General features: G+C 34.1%; 1 protein-coding gene across 7 annotated transcripts in view; it reads left to right on the plus strand.

The window, feature by feature from the left end:
• Window positions 1–12416, plus strand: part of Chpt1 (choline phosphotransferase 1) — a 33391-nt gene that overhangs the window by 13670 nt on the left and 7305 nt on the right. For 6 of the 7 annotated variants that reach the window (XR_002212782.2, XR_012450957.1, XM_074084241.1 and 3 more), the window contains exons 2-5: window positions 432–579; window positions 854–995; window positions 7729–7813; window positions 10241–10372. Coding sequence is in view for 5 of the 7 variants with exons in the window: in XM_074084241.1 (XP_073940342.1) it covers window positions 432–579; window positions 854–995; window positions 7729–7813; window positions 10241–10372 (507 nt within the window). In the remaining 2 variants the exon portion in view is untranslated. The remainder of the gene's footprint in view (window positions 1–431; window positions 580–853; window positions 996–7728; window positions 7814–10240; window positions 10373–12416) is intronic. The other variant, XM_074084240.1, reaches the window with a different exon arrangement.

The raw sequence follows: 12416 nt of genomic DNA on the forward strand, positions 1-12416 counted from the left end.
GAACCATTGTTTTTATCTAGTTACAGAAGGTAGGGGAGTAAATCTAGTCTCTGATACTCTGTCATGAATGGACACAGAGGTCTGTAGTTAGCCTTTATGGTCTTATTTCACAAAGATGCCCTGAGTAATTTCAAATCTGTGTCATGTATGAATCATATTAAGAGCCACGGACCAGAAATCAAAATCCTGTTCCTAAGCCTTGCTTAGCCATTTAACTGTGCTTCTCACAGTGTGAACTTCTGAGAGACCTCTGCCCACATGACTTAGAATAATTCATTTGATTTCTTAATTTAATTCTCATCTGAAGGAGGGTTATGAATGGTCTTTGTAGAATGTGAACAAAAGAAAGTATGTCAGTTGGCTTAGGCTGAGCTATTTCAAACAAACTAGCTTGTTGTCACTTAACCTTTGTTATTTACATATATTTTCAGGCACCATACTGGACATACCTTTTATGTGCACTAGGACTCTTTATCTACCAGTCACTAGATGCTATCGATGGGAAACAAGCCAGAAGAACAAATTCTTGTTCTCCTTTAGGAGAACTTTTTGACCATGGTTGTGACTCTCTTTCCACAGGTAAATTAGTGGAGTTCCCCCCTGCTCTTATAATTTTCTTTTGCACTATTAGCTTAAAAATTAAAATGAACAGCTGTTTGGCCAGTTTTTTAAAGAGGTATACATTTAGGAGCATTTTTGTCACAGTTTAAAGTATGTTCAAAAATTCATTTTATTAAGTGCACGTTATTTTAATGCCAGGACTATATCCCCTAAAACTCTCTTTCTGAAAGGCACAGGGCAATTATTTCATTATTTTTATTTCTTAATGGTTCTTAAACTTTGTGTCTTTCAGTATTTATGGCAGTTGGAGCTTCAATTGCTGTTCGCTTAGGAACTCATCCTGACTGGCTGTTTTTCTGCTCTTTTATTGGGATGTTCATGTTTTATTGTGCCCATTGGCAGACTTATGTTTCAGGTGTCTTGAGATTTGGAAAGTAAGTATATTTTTACTGAGATCATTTTCACAATCAGTTATGGTATTAGTCCATATTAAGAGGGATGAAGCTTCATTCAGTAATTTAAATTCTTGTAGTTTATTGGGGGTCCTATAAATGCTACACCTTAATTTAAGTCATTTAAGTATAAAATCATTTTTTATTTTCCTCCTCCCCTTCTCCAACTTACTAGCTTACAATAGACAGGAGAAAAAGAAAAATAGAGGACTTGAATAATATAGAGAAAGGACATGGAGTACTTAACAAACTGCATTTGATTCGGATAACATAAAATAATGTGATATGGAGCCTAAGGTCTTTTTTTGGTAACGTCATCATGTGCCAAAAAGAGTTACCCACTTGACAACAGTCGCCAACAACAGGTAGTCATGAGACTTTAGCTCAAAGCTATGGATCATTAAGTAGAGGGAAGCCTTTAGGCAACTTTTCACATTAAGTTTAAATTGTGGAGTGGAGTAACTGCAGCTACCACCAACTGAGCACTTGCCTGTTTTAGGAACTGTATGAAGTGTTTTACATTATGCATTAATGTAAATAAAGGACATATGCAGTATGTCCTTTATTCCTCATACTACCCCTGTGAGGAGTACTACCTCCACTGTACAAATATCCTGCCCAGGAGTAAGTGATAGATCCAGGATTAAAACTCAAGTCCTTGACTTCATACCCCATACTCTTAATGAATACTACTCAAAACTATGGGTCCAGCAATGTGTTAGATGCTGTGGAAAGATACAAAATACATTTAAAATACAGGCCCTGTTTGAGGAACTATCTAGTACACTCTGTATTGAAGAGATGAGATAACCTGGGATACTGCTAAGAGGGTCCATACCAAGTGTGAAATGACTTGCTTTAGGTTTTCAGAAGCACTGAATAAATCCTAGGTAATGGAAAGGTAGCTGCAGACTGAATTAGTTTAAGAGAGCTTTAAGGAAAATGTAAATCTTTAGCTGATTTCTTACATACTAGTCAAGAGCCTAAGAGTCAAAAATCCTTGGTAAAAATTTAAGGTAACTTTGCAAAATTAAGAATCTGTACCTATTTATAGATTAAGATGTAAAAAAGCAGCTTTATATTTTAGTTAATTTGCTGAAGTTGCTATGGTAAACTGGAGTAATGTAAGAGTACAATGTTTCAGTTAACTGTCATTATTGTTTATATTATTTAATGGTTATCATTGTACTTTTTTGATTCTTCATTAAAAGCCTTTCTGAAATGAATGAGTTCCTATTTCTGGCATCAGTGTAAGTTTTATGCTCAATCACTATTCTATCAAGAGCCTTGAACTGGAGATACAAAGAGGAGTCGCCTGTGGATAAGAATATACCACACCTGCTAGAACAGAAGCATGAAGAACATGCTTAGAACAGTAAGGAAAGGGCTAATGTGATTGAGCACCAAGTCTGAAGGGGGTGAAACAGATCCTGTCTGCAGTGTCCCAGGGGTCATCCACATGGCACTTATCCTAAGCAGTGTATTTTTTTTTAACTTTGCCAAAGTAAAAATATCATGGAGGGTTGAGTAGGACAGACTGATGGTCTTACCAATCATTACAAGAAGGATCTATGTGCAGGCCAACCATCAGGCCTCTGGGAGTGCTAACAAACTGAGCCAGTTCAATTGTCTATTAGCTAGGATAGGTTTCCTGAAAAAATCTGTCACCTTTTGAGTTTTAACTTTTATAGTATTTATTAAATATATTTAAATGCAGGCATATGAAACCAAGCTAAACAAACTCAGAATATTCTTTGGAAATTTGAATACATTCTTGGTTTAAGCTTGCTTTACATGGTTTCCCTTCTAAAAGACTTAAAGAAAAAAAAACATGTCAAATAGGTTTGAGCTAAAGAACTTAAGACTTTATTAATATTATATTTTTGCTAGATAATTTTTTCCCAGTTTCCATGCCCTTTAAATCATTCATAGTATTGAGTCTGCTCTAAGTATGATAGTTAAACTACAGGCTCTGTAATCAGATTGGCTAGAATCTAATTCTGGCACCAACATAGTAGTTATTTCTCAAAAATAGGTTAATCTCATTTTCTTCAGTTTCTTCCCTATAAAATGGGGACAATTGTAATAATTGCCTTAAAAGGTTATTGTGAAGACTAAATAATAATGTATGCATGCCACCAGGCACTGGTAGCTCACACCTGTAATCCCAGCTACTCAGGAGACAGAGATCATTGTTTGAAGCCAGCCCAGGCAAATACTTCGAGAGACCCTATCTTGAAAAACCCATCACAAAAAAAGGCTGGCCAAATGGATCAAGCAATAAGAGTGCCTGCCTACCTAGCAAGCATGAGACCCTGGGTTCAAACCCCAGAGCCATCAAAATAAATAAATATACAAATAAATAAAAATAATTATGTAGAGGACTTAATACAGAATCTGGAACATAGAGGTAGTGAACATTATTATACCATGCTATTTTTATTTTAATTCAATTAATTTTTATGTTTATTTCCTCATGAGTGATGTTAAATAGTAACTTTTACTAAAAAATAAATCTCATGTATTAATCAGAAAATTAGTAAGTTACTGATATCATAAGGAAATAAGCACACAGAAGAAATTTAGTTAAAAACACTTGGTGGGAGGTCAATATAATTCTTTGATTTTATTGAATAATGCTGCAGTGAATTTGAGTAATATTTTTGCAATATGTATAAAACTATTTATAGAGCATTCATTATGTCAGTCTCTGTTCTAGGTGCTAAGGTAGGTAGTAAGAGTAGGCTGAATACACAAAATCCCTGCCCTCCCCCCAAGGTTACAGTCTAATTGAGGAGACATACAATAAAACAATCTAAACAAGTTGGGCTGGGGCTCAAGTGGTAGAGCACCTGCCTATCAAGTGCAAGGCCCTGAATTCAAACCCTAGTACTGCCCCCCTCAAGATCTTAAACAAGTAAATGTGCGTATAATACTAGATGGTGATGATGGTATGTGTCAAGAATTGTAAAGGGTCTGGGATTTTACCCTACTTATAAGCTCCCAAGCAAGCTTTTTAATGTTTCATGAATGCTCACAGAAGACACAAGCTCCTGGGTCAGAGGGGAGAACTTCATTACTTAGGCAAGAGCAGTAGCCAGAGGCTGATGTTGTGCCAGGTTTCCATGTCACAGCCCTTCCACAGTCCTGTGGATGAACACCTGCACTTGCAGTGAGTTCTGTTATGAAAGAGGAACACTGAGGAATCTGTCAGTTTTCTAGCAAGCAGAAGGAAACCTGCCTTTTGTTGGAGCAGATGTAACCTCACCCTTTAGGCCTGCTTACTGCTTACACAACCCTGAGAAATGGCCCAGGTAAGAGCATTCAAGACCTTCCATTCTTGGCTTACCCTGCAAGAACATGCAGCACTGCTCAGGGTCAGTGGCAGGACGCCTCTCCTAATGGGGTGAAGAAAAACTAAGCAGGGAAGAGTAATCCTGTTTGTTTTTTGGTTTTGTTTTGTTTTGTTTTGCAGTACTGGGGTTTGAGCTCAAGGCCTACACCTTGAGCCACTTCACAAGCCCTTTTTTGGGATGACTTTTTCCAAGATAGGGTCTAAAGAACTATTTGCCCAGGCTGGCTTCAAACTGAGATCTTCCTGATCTCCTGAGTAGTTAGGATTACAAGTGTGAGCCACTAGTGCCTGGCTCTGTTTTTCTTATGAACACAAAAGTACTATCCTACACTGTTCCATAAAATACAATACTATTCTATTTCATTTATATTTAATTGTTATATTTATCTCTTGAAAATATAGAGCTTTCAGTACAAATATGAAGGTCGCCTTGAATTAGATCTTTAAAACTACAAAGCATTAGTAATAGTAGCTTTTTTTTGTTTACAATGAATTTATAATAAATCTTTATTATACTAGATGATGATGTGTGTCAAGAATTGTAAAGGGTCTGGGATTTTACCCTACTTATAAGCTTTTTATTTTTATTATAACAGTAGCTATTTTAATTATAAATTTCACCTATTAGTTTATATATTGTACTTTTATTTAAATAGGTAAATGTAAGTTCGGTTTATAAGTGATACATTAGTGTTTTCCTTAGCACAGTTAAAAATCTATCCCAGTACTAATGCTTGCCATGTGAGATACTGCATATCTTGTTTACAACATGTTCACCTCCATGTTGAGTCTTATGTAATTCAGTTGAGCAATGCTTAAAGCTTGATTTTTCCAGTTAAACCAAGCATTTTAGGTTTAAGTCTGATGTTAACTTGTATTATGTGGTATTTTGTTATGAATATTTAGATTCAGTGATAATTTTCCTTTCTTTCAAAACCATGAGAATTTGGTATTAGATCCATTTCTCAAAACTCTGTGGTAAAATACTGAACCTCTTTCCCCCATCCATCCTATAATAACACACAATTAAAAAAATTAAAAAAAACATCCAGGCATCAGTAATCCTAGCTACTTAAGAGGCTAAGATCAGGAGGATCATGGTTTGAAGCCATCCTGGACAAATAGATCACAAGATCCCATCTCCAAAATAACCACAGCAAAATGGACTGGAAATGTAGCTCAAGTGGTAGAGTGCCTGCTTTGCAAGCAACAACAACAAAAAGACTTATAAAACATAGTCCCTAATATTTAGATTCACCAGATAAAATATTGCTCTGTCAAACTGCCGTAACATTTTTTATTCTTCTCAATTTCTAAACTCTCATTATGTACTGGTAACATACTTTGTACTACATTCTGAATAGCATTACTGTAGATTGTCCTCCATAATAACAGCCTGGGGACTTAAGGATTTACCCTCATCAGATACACAATAGCTACCTTTCTTGTGTTTTTAAGTCTTTTTGATGCAGCTTTTAAAAACTTGGGAGACTCATTGGCAAATTATCTAAACTTATGAATTGTTATACAGAATATAATTTTGTTTTTCTAATACCATTTTTTAAGCTCCAACTATCTCTTCATAGTTCACAATTTGAGGATTTGATGAGCGGTTCCACCCACCCATAAATTTCTTTTCTTTGAGGTAGTGGGGATTGAACTAAATTTTAACAATATCCTTTTAGCTTTTTTTCCCCCCCAAGACTCAAAAATCGTGAGGTACTTAATTTTTCCTTAAAAGGTTGGATGAAGCTATGAGTTTAATTTAAAATCTATGGCATGAGTGTTACATATGCAAAACCAGTTTCCTAGCTTAATCCTCACATATCATTTAGTTTTAACTAGAGAAAGTTCATTCTATAATCCCTCCATGTTTCCTAGTTTGCTATTAGTCTCTAATTATGCCCCATGAAAATTACTGGTAATGATATAGTGCTGTCATTTTTACTGAAATAGTACAATACTGATAATGAGTCATTAGTAGAAAGATTGTTGGCTTTGAGGTTATTTTCCTACAGTAATGTTCAGCTGTTCCAATACAGGCACTGAGAAATCATTTTAGGGGAGAAATGACACGTGCATACATTGGTATGCACATGTGAATAAATGAAAAAAAAATTAATTTCTCATGTCACAATCCAGGAATAATTTGTAGCACATATGACACATAATAGATACTCAGCAAATGTTGGTCATTTTCCCCCTTTTCTTCCACAAAGCACCATATGGATTTTGTTTACCGTTGCACCTAAGAACTATTTCTCCAGGCAGCCTAGAGACCTTGCTTTGCCTACTATTGACATTGCAAATACTGAGTGTCATTATTCATATTTTCCTTCTATTTGTGTGTTAACAATTCAGTTTACCTTTTTCTCCTAACTGGCCCCTAAATAACTTAATTGAGAAGTCTTTTCTTCCCTGTTTTCATTTAAATCTAATCCTTACATTTCTTATATTTGCAGAACAATAACTAGTCCTCTAGCATCTAAAGACTGGGTCATCCAAACAGAGATTTAAGAAAAATACAAAAATCTGGAGCTCAGGAAAAAAGATGTAGATTGAAGATATGGATTTAGAGGTCATTAGCATATAGATAGTACTCTTAAGAATAGATAAAACTGTTCAAAATAATATAAAATTGCAGCTTGAACCCTGGAACCAGTATTTAAGATATTGAGGAAGAAGTCTAGGAAGGAGCCTGGGAAGAGGTCTAGTAAGGTAAGTAAATCGGGAGAGAACATGAGACAGATAAAAACACAGCAAAGCATTTCAAGAAAGGGGGACTGATCTGCATCTTAAAATATTACAAAGTACTTATGCAACAATGATTGAAGTGCATTCCTTCTGTTTGACAAATTGGAAGTCATTTATCTAAACAATTTCAGTATAATAATTGGAGCTAAAGTCCAGACAATAGTGAGTTAAATAACAAATACGAAGAGACAAGGAAATTATAATTGTACACTAGTTATGGATCAAAGGAGATAGTTGGACAGCTTCTGGGGAATGTAGACTAGAGAGAGTGATGCGATTTAATTAGTCGCTTTTTTGAGAGAAATTTAAACATGTCTGTAAGGGGGAAAATGTCTGTGGAAACCAAAAAATTATAATGACTATTAGTAACTCCATAAGGAAAGCTGTTAGAATTCTACTTTATAAGTGAAATTAATTTTGGAGTTTTTAAGAATTTGTGCTAAATAATATGGTTGTTTATATGTTGTGATTTTTTGTCATTTTCAAGAATAATGCATTCTTATAAAAAATTCAAACTTTACAGAAATACATAAAGTAAAAAATCACAGCTTCTGTGTTGAAGTTTATTGAGAAGCACTTTATCTCTTCTTTATCCTTCCTCTTTAGAGTGGATGTAACTGAGATTCAGGTAGCGTTAGTCATCGTCTTTTTGTTGTCTACATTTGGAGGAGCAACAATGTGGGACTACACGGTAAATATGAATGTTTACATTCATAGTTAAGTACTTCTTAAACATTTAGGAAAAATATTTCATTGTTAATTTTCTTCACAAATCCTTAGATTTGATGTGGTATTCATTCTATTTTGATGGAATGTTACTATCCTAAGTACCTAATAATGGTATTTTCTTGTATGAATGAATATTTTACTACATAGAAGAAAATGACCCTTCTTTCCTAATACAAAAGAGGGGAAAAAAGTACTGAAATTACCTCTTCCAGGCCAAAATGTATCTCATAAAATAATTTTTAAAAATCCAATAAAATGTTTTTGAAACTGTCTCAAGTATTAGGGAAGAAAGTCATTAATTTGCCTTTTTAAAATCTACTTTGTAGTGAAGATGTCCAAATTACAGAAGGTTTTATTTTCTGCTTGGTTGGACATTTTGGTATTTTGATTAAAGTTAGTTCTTAGGAGGCTGCCATTATAAACTCAAGCTTTGCAGAGGAATAAAACTTATGAAGAACAAATTATTCTGTCACCAAACCTAAGTCTAAACACACTGGCTAACTGACTCACAATCTTATGCTCATATTGTTAATAATATCAACAGCCAACAACTTTCATCCATTCATTCAACACTCTTTGTTCCTAAAGCATTTTTTATCACTTTTATCTGCCCCTCAGCATATCCTATGAAATACATATTACATTATATTTATAAATAAGTCTTAGAATGATTAATTTGTCCAAATTCATATGGGAAGTAGAACTAGGAATTACTCAGGCTGATTGTAGACTGTATGTTTGTGAACACTAAGCTACAGATATCCAGTAAACATAGCAAGAAGTACAAAACTAAAACATGCTTTTACCATATGGTCCAGAAACTGGGCTCCTTGATACTTACTCAAAGGAGTTGAAAACAAGTCCATGTAAAAACCTGCACACAAATGTTTATAGCAGCTTTTTTCATAATTGCCAAAACTTGGAAGCAACCAAAATGTCCTTTAGTAGGTGAGTGGATAAACTATGGTATATCTAGGCAATGGAGTATTATTTGGTACTAAAAAGAAATGAGTCATCAAGTTATGAAAAGACATGGCCCTAAAGGCTTGTTACTAAGAGCAAGAAGCCAATCTGAAAAGGCTTTCAGACTGTGTGATTCCAACTATTGCATTCTGAAAAGGGCAAAACCATGAAGACAGTAAAAAAGGTCAGTGATTGTCAGGGGGAAAAATAAAAAGTGGAAGGCAGGATTTTTAGGGCAGTGAACTATTTTGTCTGATAATATAATGTTGGATACATGTCATTATACATTTATCATAACACACAGAATATACAACACCAAGGTGTTGTGTACATACTGTACACCCTAATGTAAATTGTGGGATTCAGGTGATAATGTGTCAATGTAGGTTCACCAACTGTTAACGAATGCTTTAATGGAGTATGTTGATAGTGGGGTGGGAACTCTCTATACCAGTCAGTCAACTTTGCTGTGAATCTAAAACTCTAAAAAATAAAAACTGTTTAAAAACATAGCGTATTTCCCTGTGGCACTTAGCATGTGAGTTGCCAATTACTGTTTATATCAGTAGGCTGAGAAGTAGACTCTGAAGATAATTGTAAGTAGTGATTCAGTCTCATTGGGTAAGCATAAACAATACAATCAAGGCTATGCTACTGTGGGCCTGTGCTGTGTCTTTTATGGTAGCTCTTCAGCTAATACCCACAAGCAGTTGGGCAACTCTGGCTATTAAGCCAGGTGTGGCTGTCTTAAGTTTGGAATTGAATTTTGAAATTATTTCATTCAATTTTTGGCAACATCATAAGAAGAAGACACACCTACTTATTCTCACAAACAAGGGTACTTATTTTTGATGTAGGTTTTCTACATTTGTTAACATGAAATTTCCACAAATTTTGGTACAATCATTCAAAGTCTATTTTCAAAATATGATGGCCTGTAGCTTCTGGCAATTCATTGTTACTGTCTTTTAAATCCATTGCTGCCTTTGGAAGTTGTCTTGAACAGCAATTGACTAACAGGTAAATATATTGCTAGAAGTTTAATCTGGGTATTAGCTACACAATTTTTTTGCATGCACACACATGGTTACTTATGACTCAGATCATGATGTCTGCCTTTTCTTTCATAACCTTCGAGAGACTACTAAAGTCCAGTCAGCTATCCTTTTTCATGTTTAAGTCAGTGAAGGTTTGTGGCATTTAAATGTTTAATCACAATTACATAAATGAACTAACCTCATTTGTGGATTCATTTTTTACTTAATAAAGCAATTTCAAAGAAAGTTACCAGTATATATTCCAGAGATTAAGGTTTGATTACAAGAAAAAGGATAGCATATGGTACAGGGCCATATCATAATGCTTCTTTACTAATAAAGAGAAATTCTGTTTTTTAAATATTTCTTTCTCTCCTCTACCCCTAAAGATACCCATTCTAGAAATTAAATTGAAGATCTTTCCAGTTCTTGGAGTAGTAGGTGGAGCAATATTTTCCTGTTCAAGTTATTTCCACGTTATCCTCCATGGTGGTGTTGGCAAGAATGGATCCACTATAGCAGTAAGGCATTAATTTCATCATTACTCAGTATTAATTTATGATTAGTTTTCTTATCACCAGCTACGGAGATATGAAAATATGCCAAAGCTCAAGAATGGGGAAGGAAACCAAATAATCTTAAAGAAATCATTTTAGGCACATAGTACAAAAGCATTTTAAAACACTGTGGAATTACAAAAAAGCTTTTTCTTCCTTTCACAGGTTTGCTCTGCCTAGACTTTTCTGGCATTTCTTTTTGACCACTTGATGTTTTATTATAATACATAGTCAAGAGTTGCCATTTGTTTTCTTGGATTTTGTGGCTTGAGCTAATAGGCATGAGGAGAAAGAATAGGGAACGTGTTTCTGATTGAATAATGGGAAAACTGCCAAAGGTCAAAGGTTTCACATTTATTATTTATTAAGGTTTCAGTTTATTATTTCTTAAGTAAGTCTTATTGAAATTTTACTGAAATATTCTTAAAGGAACTATTCTACTAATTTCAAAGTAAAATTTTTTATCTTACGTTGAAATACAAATACCTTTTGTTTGTGTTTTTTACATTTTGCTCATGCTGTAATTATTTTCTACTTAATACTCAATACTTGTTGAGAATCAGAATTCCTGTCATTTTTAAATAAAAGTAACAACTTACATTTTAAAAAGGCCTATTACCTTCAGTGTAGTTTAACATAGGAAAATAACTACTTACTCTAGTGATGTCATCTTTTAACAAAACATTGGTAGAATGGCTTTTTAAGGATTTCTTTAAGTTATAGACATTATCTTTGGGTTTTTTTGTTGTTGTTGTTCTATAATTCAAAATTTCTATCCTTTAAGGGTGAATATGATTTTTGAAAAAACAAAATCACTGGAGCCAGGTTTAATTAGTAAGTAATAAATATGAGATATAGCATTTTTAGTTAAATGAAGTTTCATTCTCTTAAATGACCTATAAGTTGGCTCTCAAGACAACTTCAAAGGAGTCTCTATAATTTATAATTTCTCAATTTTTATGATTGTTTTATGTATAAAACTCAAAAGTAAATTATAAAATTCTTTGAGATATGTAACTTCTAATCTGTTTGGAAAAAACTGTCATTTCCTGAGGATTTTTTTTTTCCCGTTAACCACAGTGCAGTTCTGTGCATAAGGTGCTTAGCAATATATATTACTTGACCATGAGTGACAAAAGAGAGCACTACCTGGAACATAAGTTTTGCTAAAGAAAATAAGATTTAGTAAGAGAGGTAATTATTAAACAGAAGCTGTTAATTTCAAACTCAAACTGGGTTTTCAACTCCTTTTGATATTGTTGCAGGGTTTTTTGTTTTTGAGACAAGAGTCTGTAACCCAGGCTGGCCTTGAACTCATCTTCCTGCCTCAGCTGGGCTTAAAGGTGTCCGCCACCATGACCAGGGATGCTTTCAACTTTAGCAATTTTTTTTTTTCTAAAATGAAACCTAGGAACATAGTATACAAAACTGATAAAGTACTATTAATCTCAATTTTATCGCAATAACAGTATTTTATATATATTAATTTTATTATATGGTTTTATTACTATAAATTTTTCTTGGTAGTACTGGGGTTTAAACTCAGAGCCTTGTGCTTGGTAGGCAGGCACTCTGCCATTTGAGCCACTCTGTGAGCCTTTATTACTATAATTTTATAGTTGGTTCTAACTTTTAAAATGTGAACTTAAGTGCTATTTCAATGAACAGATTTAAATTGGTGGTTATGGATTTACTTCAGTATTTTGTTTAGGGAAAGCAATGTCAAGAGAATCCTGATGCACATAGGTAAAAATCTAACGGCCTGGATTACACAGCTTCATATAAAAGATTTGCAGTCTGAATGCAAAACGAAAGCGCATGGGAAAGGTGTTGATATTAAAGAAACCTGAGGGGGTGGGTAGGAGGGATAAAGGAGAATGGTAGAGGTGGTGAATTCAACTATGATATATTGTAAGAACTTCTGTAAATGTCACAATGTATCACCAGCACAATTTAAAAAAAAAAGAAACCAGGGTAGAATTAGACTCTTCCTAATCAGTGGTATATT

Source organism: Castor canadensis, chromosome 8, assembly GCF_047511655.1.
Source record: "Castor canadensis chromosome 8, mCasCan1.hap1v2, whole genome shotgun sequence".
Lineage (NCBI taxonomy): Eukaryota > Metazoa > Chordata > Mammalia > Rodentia > Castoridae > Castor > Castor canadensis.